This window comes from Moschus berezovskii, chromosome 27 (assembly GCF_049115385.1).
Source record: "Moschus berezovskii isolate FMDL1 chromosome 27, NW_MosBer_1.0, whole genome shotgun sequence".
NCBI lineage: Eukaryota > Metazoa > Chordata > Mammalia > Artiodactyla > Moschidae > Moschus > Moschus berezovskii.
The window spans coordinates 27838773-27856713 of record NC_142486.1 but is presented as its reverse complement, the minus strand read 5'-3'; the positions used below and the strand labels follow the sequence as shown (position 1 = coordinate 27856713).

At 50.6% G+C, this 17941-nt stretch overlaps 1 protein-coding gene across 6 annotated transcripts in view; it reads left to right on the top strand.

The window, feature by feature from the left end:
• Window positions 1-17941, top strand: part of ABCC1 (ATP binding cassette subfamily C member 1 (ABCC1 blood group)) — a 149966-nt gene that overhangs the window by 91571 nt on the left and 40454 nt on the right. For all 6 annotated transcript variants that reach the window (XM_088832900.1, XM_088832899.1, XM_088832901.1 and 3 more), the window contains 4 exons: window positions 8560-8706; window positions 10756-10843; window positions 13537-13612; window positions 16081-16207. In XM_088832900.1, coding sequence (XP_088689026.1) covers window positions 8560-8706; window positions 10756-10843; window positions 13537-13612; window positions 16081-16207 — 438 coding nt within the window. The remainder of the gene's footprint in view (window positions 1-8559; window positions 8707-10755; window positions 10844-13536; window positions 13613-16080; window positions 16208-17941) is intronic.

Below are 17941 nucleotides of genomic sequence, written 5' to 3'. Positions count from 1 at the left end.
TCATTCTTTTTTAAAAATGTTGTGCTAGTAGTGAGTGTTACTTACGTTGGCAAATATATATTCTTATGGGAAGTTCCTATGTCCACAACCACAATTTTCATAAACAAGAAACAGAATTTTCTAATTTTTGAGTTTTCTGCTTCATCACAGTAGAGTTGCAGGTGAAATGTTTAAGGAAGCTCCTGCTTTTTTCGATGTTTGTCCAAGTACATTCATTTGCATACTGGATTTTGTTGGGCTCAGCTTGGTGTCTCCTGGATTCTTAACACAAACACAAGGCAATGTGGTGGAAATCAGTGATGCTGCAGCTCGTGCAGGCCTCATACTCACCTGCTGCTGCTGCTGCTGCTGCTGCTAAGTCACTTCAGTCGTGTCCGACTCTGTGTGACCCCATAGACGAGAGCCCACCAGGCTCCCCTGTCCCTGGGATTCTCCAGGCAAGAACACTGGAGTGGGTTGCCATTAACCTGCAGGCCTTGTTAAAGCCATGCTCGCCGGGCCCCACTCAGTTTCAGATCCAGTCTGTCTAGGAAGGCCCTGAGTATTCTCCTTTCGAACATGTTCCCGGGGGCTGCTGCTGCTGTGGGCCTGGGGTCCACACTTTGTCCTCAGCGGTGGGGCCCATAGACCAGTAGCATCCGCATCACCAGGTTGCTTATTAGAAACACAGACTCTCAGGCCTCACCCCAGGCCAAGCTAAGACAGATCTAAATTTTAGCAATCGCCCTGCCAGGGGATTTGTATGCACATTAAAGTTTGAAAAACAGGGCAAAAAGGCGGAGTTAAGCACAGTGACGGGGGAGCCTGGTGGGCTTCTGTCTATGGGGTCACACAGAGTCGGACACGACTGAAGTGACTTAGCAGCAGCAGCAGTGAATAATTTAGGCGTCCTTGGCCGTGTGATCTCTGTGGCAGCTGCTCATCTCTGCTGGTGTAGTGCAAGAGTGGCTATGGGTGGGACCTGACTGAGGGTCCAGAGGTGAAGACGTCTCCTTCCAAAGGGGGGCACAGGTTCAAACCCTGGTCAGAGAGCCAAGATCCCACATGCTGGGGGGTGTGGCCAAAAATTAAAAAAAAAAAAAGTAGGTATGGATAAGACAGAATGAATGGGTATGGCTGTGATCCTATAAAAATTACTGTATAGACACAAATTTGAATTTTATATACCCTTCTACATGTCATGAAATGTTTTTTTGGATCATTTAAAAATTGGGGGGTTTTTAGATCATTTAAAAATGTAAAATCCATCCTAAGTTCATGGGCCGAGACATAGCCGGCTGAGTCCTGGCTTAGAGGAGTGGAATGTTTCTCTGAGAGTCAGGACCCCTTCTGAATTCTCCTGCCAGCTCACGGAGTGACCAGCAGCCGGTCATTTTACCTCCCTGCCTCTGGATCTTTGAGCAGGAGAGATGAAGGGGTTGGAGCTTTCCTGGTGGCTCAGTGGTAAAGAATCTGCCAGAGATGCAGGAGACACATGTTGGATCTCTAGGCTGGGAAGATCTCTTGGAGGAGGAAATGGCAACCCACTCCAGTGTTCTTGCCTAGGAATCCCCATGGACAGAGAAACCTGGCAGGCTACAGTCCATGGGGTCGCAAAGAGTGGGACACGACTGACCATGAGCATTTGGCTTGACATGAAGGGGTTAGGCCCCAGGGATGTGCGTGCGGCCCTGCCCTCTGCAGGCCCCTTGCCTCACCCGACACCCCTGGACAGTCGTGGTGCTCCCTCCCACTGAATTATGTTCAGACAGTCCTCCAGATGGATGAACACTGCCAGTGGACTGGAGTTGGCCGAAGCGGCAAGGTCGCTTAGCTGTTCTGGGACTCTGTGTTCCCTAAGATCCCCTCCCCGACACTGCAGGCTGGAAGGGTCTGCTATCTCTTTCTTTTCACACTTCAGTCTCCCCCACCTTCCCCAGGTCCTTAGTGACTCTCTTTGTTTTGTTAAAAGTGAAAAATACAGTACTGCATGATAGTTAACAGGGGTTGTTCTTATTTTCTTCCAACTGTTCAATTCTGCCAGGATCTTCTGTCCATGGGATTCTGCAGGCATGAATGCTAGAGTGGGTTGCCATTTCCTTCTTCAGGGGATCTTCCCGACCTAGGGATCGAACCTGCATCTCCTGCATCAAAGGCAGATTCTTTACTGTCTGAGCCACCTTCTGGAGGCTCAACTGTTCAATAGTCTCTATGCGTTAAATACGACTATTAAATAGTCCTTACTGTATATATATGATGCATTTTATTTTAAAAACAGAAAGTAATGCATTCGTGTGGTGAAGATAATTAAAGCTGTTCCAAAGAGTCTGCAGCTGAGCTTCTCAGCTCCAGCACTGCTGACATTTGGGGCCAGATAATTCGTCGTTTCTTTGTGGGGAGCTGTCCTGTGCACTGCAGGATGTTGAGCGGCATCCCTGGCCTTTCCCCACTAGATGCCAAGCGGTACCTCTCCCCCCATCTCCCCAGTTATGATGATCAGAATATCCCCAGGTGAGAAGCACCTGTCTGCAGTGAAAGGCACTGCTCTTGCCTCCACAGGCCCCCATCACCCAGCTTCCTTGTCCATACCAGTTTCTTCTGTGCGTTTACGGAAAGAGCTTGCGTGTATACCAGCATAACATTGACTGTATACAATAAATGTACTTAAACTGCTACATCTATTTTATCTACTTTCATACTAGTGATAGCAAATCACACAGAAATCCAAGATGTTTGGATTCCCTTTTTTTTTTTTTTCTTTTTTATAAATAGGCAAAGATCTGAAGCCAGAGGGGTCAGTCAGCAAGCTTTCATCTGAGTTGTGTTATACTTAGCACGAAGGGAGCTTTCCCCATAACCCTTTGCTCTGCACATCGGATCCTCTGACAAAACCTGGCCATTTCTAACTAGTCACCCGAACTGCCAACCCTTTAAATAATCATTTCCTGCCCTGGTCTCCCTTAGGAAAGCACAGCAAGAGATGCTTAAAGAGTATGACTGGCTTTTCTTGACCTTGAATTTGCCATTCAGCTTTGGGGTGATGGTGGACTTCCAGAGACAGAGTTGGTTGAGCTGTTTGTCATGAAACAGATGAGCCTGGGAGTCAGTCGGGGACCTTGACCCTGGCCAAGACATCGCAGCCTCTGCCTACATTAGGATAAAATATGTGGCCTCTGGTTCCCTTGGAAGGTGTTTGCATGTTCTTTCCACTGGTGGATTCCTGCACTTCAAGATGATGGTGTGTTTACCCACCGGTAGGTATGATGGAAGACAGAGTTCTGAGGAGGTCAGGCAGGAATGGGGATGCCATGTGGCAGGATTGATGGGATTGTTTTTCTGGAATACAGAGCCTGGCATTTATCATGTCCTCATGTCCACCTAATGCACTTTCCTAAAATAGCATCCTCAGGCAGCCATCAGTATTTGGCATTTGCTATCTTAGAAGATTTGTGAGCTTCTTGTCATCTCTGTGCCTTGTATGTCCCTGCTTTAGAATAATTGTCCTTCTGTATGCTAATTGCCCATTGTGTGGATCTCCATTGACCAGAACATACATGGCTCTTCTCTTCTATTGCTTGTATCCCTGAAACATAGTGCGTGCTAAGTTGCTTTAGTCGTGTCTGACTCTTTGCAGGTAGCCCACCAGGCCCCACTGTCCATGGGATTTTCCAGGCAAGAATACTGGAGTGGGTTGCCATTTCCTTCTCCAGAGGATCTTCCTGACCCAGGGATCAAACCTGCATCTCTTAAGTCTCCTGCATTGCCAGGCGGATTCTTTACCGCTAGCACAACCTGGGAAGCCACTGAAACGTAGTGGACTCGGCAGATAGTACCCACTCATTAGGTGTATGTAGAATGACTGATTGAATGAATAGACTGAAGATTTGGATAAACTGTATTAGTTAGGAACCATCTTGCAAGTGGCAGGAACCTAACTTAGATCCACTCGAGTAAAGTAAAAGAAGGGAGGTTTTTGAGTCACAAAACTGAACAGTCTAGGAAGGTGCTGGTTTAAGCATGACTGGGGTTTCAGGCCTGGCTGGATCCAGGTGCTCCAGAGATAATGTTGGGTATTATTCCTTCCCTGTCTCCTGCCTCTGCTTTCTCCACGGTGGTTTCTTTGTCAGATGCAAAGTCAACATGCAGTTACAATTGATCCTGCCATCTCAGTAACCACAAGGAGGAGAGAGCTCCCCTTTTCCCATTCGTTCCCGCAGCAAAGTTGTGGGATTGAGTCTCATTGGTTACGCTTGATTGCGTGCTTGTCCCTGAATCACTGGAGTCAGGGAATATGGGTGCTTGGATTGGCCAGGCCTAGGCTGTAATGTGGACCCTTGATCTGTGGCTGAACCTCATGGACTGAAGTTGGGGGAGGTTCAGCTCCCCAAAGGAAAACTGACGTGTTGTTAATGACCAACAAGAGTGGATGCCAACCAGGCAGAAGGAACAGATGTTCTCATGAAGAGACAGCGGGGTTTTAGGGGTTCGGCTGGGGAAGTTAGTTCGATCATTTGCCCCATTTCTCAGTGTGGAGGGAGGCTCTGTTTTCACCCAGAGAGGTCAGTAGTTCTTGCTTGTTTGTGAAGGATTTTCCAAATCCTTGACCCTCACTGTTTTTAAGGCTGTAGCAAACCCCAGCTCCCGAGCCACCTCCCCACACTGGCAGACGCCCCTGCTCGAGAGACCCTGGTTTAGTACCTATTTCCCACTCGACTGTGGGTCTCAGGAGCTCCAAGCCCGCCTTACACAGTGCCTGGCTCACAGAGGCTGCCCAGTTAGTAATTGTGGGATGAATAAATGCCCTCCACTTCCTGGAGAAGTGGACACTGCGGATCTGACAGGGGCCACTCGATGCGCTTCCTGTGCTGCCAGCAGTCACCCCATCAGTTGGGCCAGTAGAGCTGGGATATAATGGTGGTGAGATGCCTGGTTTCTGTGTTGTTGAAGAGACACCCCTGGGTGTGTGCTTTCCTGCAAATCCATCCACCCACTCACCCATCCGTCTGCTTACCTATTCCACCCATTCATTCACCCACCCACATTTACTGGGTATCTGTCACGATCCAGGTGCTGTCCCAGGCACTGATGATAGAGCAGTGAATACTGCAGACAAAAACCCTCACCCTTGTGGGGTGTCTGTGCATTCATTCATTCTAACTGGGAGAGATAGACAATGCACACAATGAGTGCATAAAGAATATAGTATGCTAAACTGTCATAAGTGCAATGGGGAAAAAAAAAAAGATTGTGGTTAGAGCAACGGGGAGGGCTTGCAGTTTTTAATTTGGATGATCAAGGGACTTCCCTGGGGGTTCAGTGATTAAGACTCCATGCTTCCACTGCATGGGCCATGGGTTCGATCCCTTGTTGGGGAACTAGGATCCTGCACCCTGAGGCCAAAAAAAAAAGGATGATCCGAGACTTCACTGAAAAGGCGATACCCGAGTGTTAACCTGGTGGCAGTCAGGGGCCCGACATTGAGAAGGAAGAGTGAGTGCAGAGGCCCTGTGGCAGGACTGTGTCTGCCTCACAGAAGATGTAACCACAGAGGCCACAGGGCTGGAACAGAGGGAAGGAGCGGGGAGAGTGGTGGGAGAGGAGGGCAGACAAGTTCAGAGCAGGGCCATTTACCAATCAGTCGGATCCTGGGGCCTGAGTCAAGACTGTGGCTTCTATACTGAGTAAAATAGACTGATATTGGAGAGGTGATTTAAGAATAAAATTATTGATATATAAGTCACGACATTTATGTGTGCAGTTCAGTGGTGTTTATTGTATTCACAGGGTTGGGCAGCCATCCCCACTGCCTAATTGCAGAGCACTTCCATCACCCCAGAAGGAATCCCTGTACTTACTGGAGTCACTCCCCATCCTCCGGCCCAGGGCATCCTCTCATCTACCTGCTGTCTCTGTTGTTGTTCAGTGGCTCAGTCGTGTCCGACTCTTTGCGATCCCATGGACTGTAGCAGACCAGGCTTCCCTGTCCTTCACCATCTCCCAGAGTTTCCTCAAACTCTGTCCATTGAGTCAGTGATGCCATCCAACCATCTCGTCCTCTGTCGTCCCCTTCTCCTCCTGCCTTCAATCTTTCCCAGCATCAGGGTCTTTTCCAATGAGTTGGCCCTTCACATCAGATGACCAAAGTACTGGATCTTTAGCATCAGCATCAGATATTCAGGGTTGATTTTGATTTGCCTATTCCGGATATTTCGTTTAAATGGAATCATCTATAATGTGTGTGGCCTTCATGTCTGTCTCCTTTCATTTAGGATCATGTTTTCAGGGTTCATCCATGGCGCAGTGGGCGTCAGCACTTCAGTCCCTTTTATGGTTGAATACTGCTCCTCTGTGTGGGTATGGTGGGGGGAGCTTTGAGCGAGGAGACCCTCCAGGAGGGAGGCGAGTGTGGCATCAGAACCTGGGGGAGGAGAGCCAGCATGTGCAGTCATAGCAGGGATCGGGTGTTGGTGGCTTTTTGAGCACCTAACCTCCCTCTTGGCCACGGATCCTGGAAAATTTCTGTGCCTTCCCTCAGGGTCACCGCCCTTGTTAATGTCAGAACCTGCTCTGCTTTCCAGTGCCCTGTTCTTAGTGGTTTGGTTGCTAAGTTGGGTCCGATTCTTGTGAGTCCATGGACGATAGCCCGCCAGGCTCCTCTGACCATGGAATTCTCCAGGCAAGAAGACTGGAGTATGTTGCCATTTCCTTCTCCGGGGGATCTTCCTGACCTAGGAATCGAACCTAGGTCTCCTGCATTGCAGGCAGATTCTTTACCGACTGGGACCCGGTTAATAGATTCTTTGGAAAAATAGTCCAAGGACTTTGAACTGAGTCCTAAAACGAGAAATAAAACAGCCGCCATCTACTGCATTTTACTGTTCCCCTGGCAAAGGGATAGGCACGCTTCACTAGTGCCTGGTTCCTTGCTGCCAAAAGCCCTGTGCGTGCTTATCCTGATTTCCCATTTCATAGATGGAAAAAGAGAGGCTCCCTTGGAGAGGTGAGGTGACCTTACTGCCCAGGGTCACACAGCTGATAAACAGGCAGAGCTTATGGGTTTAATGTTTAAGATGTCCGACTTTCTAATAGGTAGCAAAGAAATGAGGCAGCTGAGACCCTGAAAATACCCTGGACCTCAGCTGCACCAGAATCTTGGCCACACTGGGATCTCCTGATTGCTGGCCATCTGTCCCAAGCTCAAGAATGAGGTCCCGGGCAGTTTATTTTCCCCCAGGGAAAGCCTTTAATGGCTCTTGGAGCCTGGGCTAATGTAGGGGTGGAGACTTGTGCCCATCTGCTGCGTCCAAGGTTTTCCAGATTGCCTTGGTAATGTGTGCCGGTGACCTCCGGGGGATGTTGTTAGCCTCGCCAGCAGCACCTGGTACTGTGCTGGCCCCAGCAGGGGGGCGGGGCCGGGAGAGACACCTGTTGATCTTTTCCCACCTAAAGGGTGCAGCCAAGCCCTGGATTATTCGGGGTCTTTCCTTTTTCCTGGTGAGGGAGGGCCTACTGTCTCAGACAGCTGAACCCAAATTCCCATTACCTCCCCACAGGACTTAAGGCAAGCCTGATTTTGTGAGGAAGGGTGCAGGCTTCAGAGGACTGTTGGCTGTTTGTTTTTTCTTTTTTTAAAAAAACCTATGTTCCTTTCCTGGGGGTACTCTGAGCTGGAAGGAGCTTTCAGCAGTGGCATGAATCCTCCACGTCCACCCCCATTTCACAGATGAGATAGTGGAGGCTGGTGAGAGGAGTGACTTGCCTGAGGTCTCGGGGCTCCTGTGTGCCCGGGGTCATTCTAGGCACTGAGGATGCAGCCACATACCCAAGTCCCTACCTTTGTGGAGTTTGCATTTCAGTGCAGAAGACAGACACTCAATATCTGTAATCTTAGAATGTAAGCTAGTGATAGGTGTTATGAAGAAAAATAAATCAGGATGTAAGGATGGAGCTGGAGGAGACTCTTGAGCGTCCCGTGGACAGCAACCCTGAATCCTCATTAGAAGGACTGATGCTGAAGCTTCAGTACTTTGGCCACCTGATGTCAAGAGCCGACTCACTGGAAAAGACCCTGATGCTGGGAAGGATTGAAGGCAGGAGGAGAAGGGGACGACAGAGGATGCGATCCTTAGGTAGCGTCACGACTCGATGACCGTGAATTTGAGGGAACTCTGGAAGATAGTGAAGGACAGAGGAGCCTAGCGCGCTGCAGTCCACGGGGCCACAAAGTCAGCCACGGCCTGGCGACTAAACAGAACAAGAAGGACGGAGAGCGGTCGCAGGGCTCTTGTGGGTCGGGCATCCTCTCAGAACAGGGGGAGACTGGATGGGAAAGTCATTCTGGGCAGAGGGCACTGCACTGACATCGGCTCAGAGGTTTGATCTCGCTTGGTGATGTTGAGGGACCCCCTGAATGCCCGTTCAGTGTCCTGTGGGAATGGCGGGGACTTTTGGCTCCTAGCCATGGGTTTCTCAAGTTCATCCTCTGGGTGTTTCGTGAGTGCCTGCCGTATGCTGGACGTGGTCTGGGCATGTGTCACCCGCTGCTCCTGTGACTGAGATGCTGACCTCTTCTGCTCGCAGGTGGCCCTGTCAACGTTTGCCGTCTACGTGACCGTCGACGAGACCAACATCCTGGACGCCCAGAAGGCCTTCGTGTCCTTGGCCTTGTTCAACATTCTCCGCTTCCCCCTGAATATCCTCCCCATGGTCATCAGCAGCATTGTGCAGGTACCGGCGAGACCAGGGGGCTTCGGGGAGGGGGCTCTGGGGAAACAAGGCCAGAGGGCCCGAAAGTCCCCTGGACACAGCTGCCTCTGTGTGACTCGTCCCACTGTGCTCAGGGTGGGGGGGGCGGGGAAGGTGATCGAGGCCCAGACCCTTGTGCTTTTTTTGGTCCTGCCCTAAAGAGAGACGTTTTTATTTATTGACACGCACACTCAAGTGTCTGTGTGTGTGCGCGCGCGTGCGCTCAGTTCAGTCGCGTCTGACTCTGTGACTCCATGGACTGTAGCCCGCCAGGCTCCTCTGTCCCTGGGATTCTCCAGGCAAGAGTACTGGAGTGGGTTGCCGTTTCCTTCTCCAGGGGATCTTCCTGACCCGGGGACCGAGCCCGCATCTCTCGTGTCTCCTGCATTAGCAGGCGGGTTCTTTACCCCTGCGCCTCCTGGGGTGTCCCAGGTGTATGAAACAAAAGTTATTGCGGCTAGGCTTTCCTGAGCTCTGCAAGATTCTTTCTGAAACACTTGATCCTCTTCTATTCTAATTGAGTCTGTTCCACCCTGCCCTGTCCTATTTCTTACACCTCCAGCTACTTCATGTTGAGGTATTACAGAAATCAAACCAATATTGTAATTGAAGCAATTATCTTTCAATTAAAAATAAAAAAAAATGCAACCACTAAATTGGTTTTGCAGCCCACTCATGGGCTTGGCTCACCATTTGAGAAACTCCAGCTGGTCGCGTTTGAAGCCCCCAGCCCGGGCGGTGATTCTAAAGGAGAGGAAGCCACTGTCACACTTACACCCTCTGAAGCTCCTGCACTTTCCTGCCCATGGCGTTTGTCACACTCTTCTCCCTACTTATGCACACGTTTCCATGAAAACCGTATCATTAGCCACATTGACAAATAAGCCTTAAGGTTTCATTGTCCAAGCCCTGGTCAAGCCTTTTAAAAAATAAGCCAGTAAAACCCCTCTACAATGTGGGAGACCTGGGTTCGATCCCTGGGTCGGGGAGATTCCCTGGAGAAGGAAATGGCAACCCACTCCAGTACTCCTGCCTAGAAAATCCCATGGATGGAGGAGCCTGGTGTCCATGGGGTTGCAAAGAGTCAGACACGACTGAGCGACATCACTTCACTTCACTTCACTTCATGTGTATGCAGAAGTGGCGAGAACAGTGTAAGAATGCCGCATGCCCATCACCCAGATCCAGCATTTTGCCACGATTACTTCATCCGATCCTGTGTCTTCCTCCCTCCCTTCATTCCTTTCTCTCTCTCTTCGCCGAAGAATTTTAAAGCAAATCCCAGATCTCTTGGCATTTCACCCATAAGTATTTCAGCATGCATTTCTTCTTACATAACACCATTATCATACCTAACAAAAGTAACGGTAATCTCTTAAAATAATACTTGTTCCTTATTCAGATTTTCTGGATTATCTCTCAGTAATGTCCTTGCAATTGGGCTGTTTAAATCAGGACCTTTGCTTTTTTTTTAATTTGTTTTTGTTGAACGTATGTTCAGTACACGCAGCATGGTGACGTGACACATGGACTTGTGGCACTGCTGTTAGAGGACCATAGCGTCAGCTATACCTTGGTCACTTGTCATGGTTATCATTTGTGTTTTGTGGTGGGAGCCATTCAGTTCTCGTCTCTTAGCAGCTGTGAAGTTTATCATACAGTATCCTTGGCCACAGCCACTGTGCAGTGCATTCAGCCTCCAGGACACCTTTATCTCCGAGTTTCAAGTTTGTCTTAAGCAAGACCATTGCCTTTGGTTGTTTCTTGAGTCTCTTGTCAGCCAGGACGGTCCCCCACCCTCCTCAGTAATGCTGGCTGTGGGCTTTTTAAAGGAAGACAAACAAGAACCCAGACCCATTTTATTTTTTTCTTCTGAGGTATCTGCTCGGGGTAGGAAATGCAGAAACTTCAGAAATAAGGGAGGATGTGGGCCCCTCTGCACCCAGGGGAAACCACTGTGAGTTAGCCTCGGTCTGTTTTTGCAAAAACGTGTTTAAAAATAACTGCAGCCTGTTGTTGCTCTCCGTGCAGGCAAGCGTCTCCCTGAAGCGCCTGAGGGTCTTCCTGTCCCACGAGGAGCTGGACCCTGACAGTATCCAGCGCAGGCCCATCAAAGACGGTGCGTCCCGGGAGCATGGACAACCTACAGGCCTTCCCAGGAGGGTGAATGTGCACCTCTCTTATTTTGCCTTCTTGCGAGAGGCAACCTGGCGAGGCCCACCCCTCCCCGAGGGCCAGGTTCCAGGGCCGCAGCTTCCATTCCATTCTGGGCAAATGAGCAAACTAAGGAAGTTGGAGACTCACCAAACCCCACCCCTGTAGCTGTGTGCCTCAGGCGGGTCACTTCACTGCTCTGAACCTCACTTTCCCCATCTGGGCAATGGAAAGGACGGTGCCTTTCTTTTGTTTTTTTTTTTTTTTTTTTTTGGTAGATTTGTTATTCTGTAGCTTATTTATCCTTTCCCAGTGGACCCCTGAGTAGGGATCTCCAGGCACTCAATAAGAAATATTCATAGCACTAGTGGTAGTGACTGCTTTCGTTGTAATGACACACCCTCCTGTCCTAAGGACATCACCATATTCATCCGTACATTGCTCACCACAGCTCATGGAGGGGGCTGTGGAAACCCCCCATCAGCAGATGAGGACGCTTGCCTGGGTAACTCACACACCAGTAAGAAGTCAGGATTCACATCCGCAGCCCGTCAGCAGAATCTGTGTTCTCACCCACAGATCCGCGTCTCCGCACTGAGGTTTACTGAGCACCCGCTATGTGTCCGTCGTTGTTCTAAGGACTGTCTGTGTTGCCTCATTTTTCTCCTCATGACGGCCCTGTGAGGTCGATCCCATTAACAGTCCAGTTTACAGATGAGGAAAGTGCGGCGCAGAGACGTTAAGTAACTTGCCTGTGCTTCTCCAACTAGGAAGTGGCCCCACGGGATTTGAACCCACAGAGTCTGGCTGCCAAGCCCAGTAGACGTGGTCAGAGGAATGAATGTGTGTATGCCTGTGAGCGGTACGTTGTGCGTACGCACGTGAGCAGTGTAACGTGCGTAAATGTGAGCCGTGCAGCAGGCACTCAGACGTCCTCAGTGGTGTGTGGAACGCCCAGCACAGCGCTTGCCAAACAAAGATCATGGTAGTCAATCCCCCCCAGCGTATGTGAGAGGCGGTCGGTGTGGGCGGCCGTGTTCCTCAGCCTCAGAACCACCAACGTTGGGGTCAGGGTCACTTTGCTGTGTGGATGTCCCGTGCATTGTATTGAGTTGGCCAGAAAGCTCATTTGAGTTTTTCTGTATAACGTTATGAAAAACCCAAACAGACTTTTGGATCAGTGCTATAGGCTGCTTGAGCAGCACTCCTAGGTGCCAGTAACACCCATCCCAGGTTCGACAACTGAAAATGTCTCCAGACATTGTGTCCCTGGGGGATCAAAATCACCCCTAGTTGAGAACCACCACTTCCTGGAACCTCCCTCCTGATTTCCCTGGCCTGTGGTTGTCCAGTTTCTGTTGTGTCTCCCGCCCCCAACACGCACACATGTGTACACAGACATGTACACACACACATGTTGCAGAATGATGCCGTTTACTCCAGGGTTTGGGGTCAACCAAGGAGATTTCAAGCTCCCAAAATCAGCTCACAGCAAGAGTCACGTTGAAAAACCCCTGGGCCTGGGTCCAGGCCTCAGTTGAGGCCTCAGCCCCGATTCCCTGCCCTGAAGGCAGCCCCTCTTAGGCGCTCAGCCTTTGAGATGTTTATCCACACTCTCCGGGTGCCAGATAGGGGCCCCTAGGCAGCTCCCGGCCAAGTCTTGTAGCCTCTAGCTTGACCGACTCTAGTGGCTTTTCTTAAATTCCTTAAATAGCACCTTCCATCTTCCTCCTTGTTCGCTGTTTCAGGGGACAGATGGGGGCCAGGCAGGTTAAGTTTGGTTAACCAGTAACTTCCTCTCCTCACAGATTTTGTTGCTTTGGTGGGTGGGGCAATTTATTTCTGCCTTTGACAACTTAGAAGCAACCCCCATCTTCTCTTTAGATGGTTTCAAGTTGGCTCATCATTTAAGTCAGAAGTTGTTTGTGTAAGTGAGGGGCATGGGGTAAAAGGACAATAAAAGGAGGGAATGTTGATGAAGGCAGAGGGGCTAGAAACACGTGGGTAGGCCTTAGGCAGACTTTGGTGTGCCTTCCCCTCCGCCGCCACAATTCCCCATTTCCTGTTCCATCCCTGAGTTTGCAGAGATTGGTGTTGAGGGGAAGACTGACCTGCCCTGACTTAAGCAGGGTGGCTGGAGGAAGGGAGAGAGGGGATGCAGGCAGGTTGAGTTCGGAGGCTGCCCAGGAATCCGGGAGTTTCAGGGAGAAGGACCCCACTTTGAACATTAGAGGGCCCCTGGAGGTGGGCCAGCCTGAGCTGATGACAGGTGACTGCATGAGGGCGCTGCTGGCGCCCTGTGACCTTAGCTTCTGCTCAACCCGCCCCCGCCCCTCCCCCAGAGCTGCCGGAAGCTCCCAGGAATGAGTGCGGGAGGCCCCGGGGGTCCCTGGCCCTCCCGGATGGTGCGGCTTCCTATCTTTCAAAGGCAGAGCGCTCTCGTGGTTTCTTTCTGCTCTCTGGGTGGAGGCCGCCTCCAGAGCTGGTGGTTGAAGTTCTTCAGAAACAGTGACTGATGTGACCAGATAATGCCTAGCATGGTGTCCAGCCTCTGGAGTTGAACTACCTGATAAGGAAAAACAAAAAGTAGGAGCCTGCTGCTCCAGCGCAGGCCGTGGCTGCACCTGCGCCTGACGTGTTATCTCTGGTGCCTTCCAGCTGGAGCCACGAACAGCATCACCGTGAAGAACGCCACGTTCACGTGGGCCAGGAATGACCCCCCCACGCTGCACGGGTAAGTGGGCTGTGGAGAGAAGCACGGGGCTCTGGGCAGACACAGGTCCGAATTCCAGCCGTGCTCCAGCTCTGTGACCGTGAATGGGTCACTGCCTTTCTGAGCCATCAGTTCGGCTCCTCCGGCAGGTCCCGTCGCACCTGCTAGGGCTTCGGGGAGGAGCAGATGACCGTGGGCCTGGCTCAGGGGGTTCCGTCAGACTGAGTGACTCGAACCTTGCCCAGATGGGCTTAGGCAACAGAGGGAAACTTGTGGTTCACATAACTGCCGAGGTTCACTTTCAGGTTCGGTGTGATCCAGGGGCCCAGACAGTGCCTCTCCTTCGTGTCCTTGTTCCCCAGCCATCTGTGCTGCTGCCTTCTCAGACGCCCTCTTCCCTCCTGGTGTCCCTCCTATGGCAACAGGAGACCCTCTTGCCTCTTATTGGCCCAGGTGGGTCACGTGCTTCTCCCTGAGCCAATCGCTGTGCCAGAAGAGACGGAGCACACTGATTGGCTGGGTGGGTCGGAAGCTGTGATGGGGGCCGGAAGGCTTGGGTCTGCTGGAAACTTGTCCGCTCACATGTGATATCAGGCTGGGTTGTTCTCCATCCTCTCCCCCAGCTGCCTGGTTCACCCTTTCCCACCATTTCCATGTCTGGGACACTGCCCACCCCAGTCCTTGTTTTTCTAAGTCACAGCATCCTGGGAATTGACCTGCTTCCTTGGCTCCTTGTCAAATGCCTTTTGAGTTCTTTCCAACTGCAGGCCTTGCTCCAGGGCTCTCAGACTTCCTTAAGGAGTCCCCCATCACAGGGCCAGACGGGACATTTTTAGGGGCCAGATTTATACCCCCCATGCCCCTAAATAATTGCCCCCTTACTGAGGAGCCAAATTACTGCTATATTTTATTTGAGGGTGTGGGGAAGGACAGATTAAACTTTCTGGAGAAACGAGTCTGTGTGACACTACCCTTGATGGGACTGCATGTTTAGGAAGTTCTTCCTTATGTCTAACTTACCTCATGTCAGCTTCAACTTTAGCTTTTCTCTTGTCCTGCTTCATAAGTGAGTAGTGTGTGTCTATGCCTCTGTTCCTCTGTCCTTCCAGCCTCAAAGATCTTCTTGTTCCCATCACCCTCCCTTGACCGATCCATTGAATCTACCCCTCAACCCCCACCGACCGCAGATTTATCCATCCAAACCTATAAAATGTTCCCGTCTTGCCTGGATGATCACAGGAGCTGCTTCACTGGGCTGACTGTTCTGTCCTGGCCCCTTCGTCCATTCCTCTCCCAGCGTAGAACAAAAGAACAATCAGTGTGACCATGTAGCAGGTACCGAAGAATTGAACAATGGGAGCAAAAGCCATCAGTCTTTCCACCAATATGTTGAAATCATGATAGCAGCTTTTGGAAAGTGCAGCCGATATAGCTGAACCCAGGGAGACCCTGGACATGCCCACCCTCCCCCAGTGGGTGGGATCCGCCATCTCCACTTTGCTGTCTGCTGTGGGAGGGCCAGGCGTGGTCCTATGTCGTGTGACAGCCCATCTTGTCCGCAGAGTGTTGAGCCTTTTGTGTTGGGTTGGCCAAAATGTGTATTCGGAGTTTTTCGTAGCAGTTTATGGAAAACCCCAAGCAAACATTTTAGCCAGCCCAATACTTTGATTACTGTTATATCTACCAAAGGGCCATGTCAGTAGAGACATGTTTCTGAAACTCTGATTCGTATGTGTTAGGCCCTCCTGTCTGGCTTCCAGCTGGGAAGTGTGTCCTCTGGGGCCCTCTTTCGGGTCTGGACGCCACCCACCCACCTCTTCAGGACTGACCTCCCACTCCCTGCCTCATCTTATGTCATTGACGTGTCTACCTGTGGTCAAACCTGTGATTTCACTCCAGTGGGCCTTTCCTCAGGCTGTCCCCAGGTGTCTGGTTCATGCTCACCTTCCTCTAGCCCTGGTTTTGGGGTGGCCTCTTTGTTGAGCTTCCCCATTGGTTCAGTAGTAAAGAATCCACCTGCAATGCAGGAGGTGCAGGAGATGTGTGTTCGATCCCTGGGTCGGGAAGATCCCCTGGAGGTGAGCATGGCAGCTCACTCCAGTATTCTTACCTGGAGAATCCTGGTGGGCTACAGTCTGGGGTTGCAAAGGGTTGGATGCGACTGAGCACACATGCCTGCTTCCTTGAGCACTTGCATCACGCCCCCAGGTGAAGTGATCCCCCTCCACTCAAGCCCCCTTTTTCTGTCTTGGGGTCGTTCAGGTTGCTCCTGCAGTGTCTTTCCTAAGATGCAGCCGTGTCAGGCCTGTCACAGAAGCCTCTGAGGCAACTCCCTGAACTAATAAGCTCGCTGTAGAAACAGCGGGAGTGATGTCCAGACCTCAAAGACTCAGGACAACCCTGCCTTCCCTCTCTCCCCACTCGGGGCCCGTCCAGCGTCGGGAAGCTGGGCTCCCCCATCTGAGCCAGGGTGTGTCATGTCGTTTCAGCATCACCTTCTCTGTTCCGGAAGGTTCCCTGGTGGCCGTGGTGGGCCAAGTGGGCTGTGGGAAATCCTCTCTACTCTCAGCACTCTTGGCCGAGATGGACAAAGTGGAGGGACACGTGACTGTCAAGGTAGGAGGCTTGGGTGGGGGCCAGGTAACTCAAGGCCAAGGGGAAGGCCAAAGGGCAATGCGGTGTTTTCTTTTTTGACCTTGTCAAGCAAGTGGGAACTACTTTCGTTCTCCTTTTCTTCTGTGCCCTCCTAGAAGGCAAGATGGCGGTGTCATTTAGTTCCTGCTGCGTCTCAGCACCTAGAATAGTGCCCGGGATGTAATGGGCACTGGATAAGTATTTAGTAAACTCACGAATGCCCCCGGTCCACCCTCTGCCCTCAGTTCCCTCGCTGTTGCCGCCCTGCAGCGTGCATCCCGGGGCCTCCTTAACTTGGCTCTCCCAGGCTTGCTCTCTTTGTGATTCTCCTTGTATCTCTTTTTGGCAGATTTAACAACACTTAAAATTTATTGATGTCATTGGAATATTTCCTGGGGGAATTCTTTTTAAGGGACTTATTTAAATTCTCAGTGTTTGTTGGATTCTTAATATGGGGCTAAAGGGAGACTGTGTTTTTACTGCTTTTAAATGCACAGTGTTTTGAACTAAGTTGCAGTATGTCTTGGGAGGGAGTTTAAGAGGCTGCCTTAGTGAACAGATGTGTCGCATTAGAATCAGGAACCTTGTTTGGCATTTAGTTCTGTCCCCTGCCCCCAAGACCCTTCCCTGGGGTTGGGGATATTTTCTTCCAGAGTTTTGTTGACATCAGCGTTTCCTGGAGCATGGTCTGCAGCAAATTCGTCTTACTGTTGAGGGAATAAAAAGTCCTGGGCTCAAACAAGCTTGGGAAATAGTACAGATTCTGATTCCTTCCCTGTTGGACACTTAAAGGCTCTGATAAGTCCCTTTTTTCTGCAGGAAGGGAAAAAAAAACCTATTTAACTTTGGTTAATCTTGCTTGTCCCAGACACATTTGCCTGCACCTCTTTGTTGTCTGGACAGCAACTCGTTGGGTCTTACGATTACTGTCTCCTGGAGTCTGCTTTTGGGGGATGCTGGTTTGTGCCATAATTTTCATGTCAGAGCAAAATCCTTTCTTTGCTGATGATCATATGCCCTTGAGCCTAGTGTGCCTTAGAGAAAGTGTGTGATAGTTGGGTCCAGACTAATGAGGGTTTCCCAGGTGGCGCTAGTGGTAAAGAACCTGTCAGCCAGTGTAGGAGACACAGGAGACAAAGGTTCAGTCCCTGGGTCAGGAATATCCCTTGGACCTATTGTTTTAAGAAATGATCTGTCATTACTTTCAAATACATGTTATAAAGTAAGGTTCATAGGCAGTATAAGCTAGGTTAATTGGAAGACGACTCGGGATCATGGTGGGATCCACATTGCCTTCTGTTTGATTAACACCACAATCGCAGCCCTATTTCGGGCCAGATAATTCTCTACAGTGTCCTGTTCACTGTAGGGTGTTTAGCAGCATCCCTGACCTCTGCCCACAAGATGCCAGAAGCAGCCACAAGTCGTAACAACCAAAAGTGTCTCTCGACATTGTCACGTGTATCCCCTGGGGGGCAAAATTACCCCCAGTTGAGAAGCACTGAATACAGAGATGGAGGACCAAAAAGTGAGGGTGTTTGAATATGTGGTTTGATGAGGTTGTAGATTTATTCGTGACTGGTTATTTTGCCTTGGTAAGGGAAGCCTTCCCTCATGGCTCAGATGGTAAATGTGGGTAGACCCCAGGTTCGATCCCTGGGTCAGGAAGATCCCCCGGAGAAAGGAATGGCAACCCTCTCCAATATTCTTGCCTGG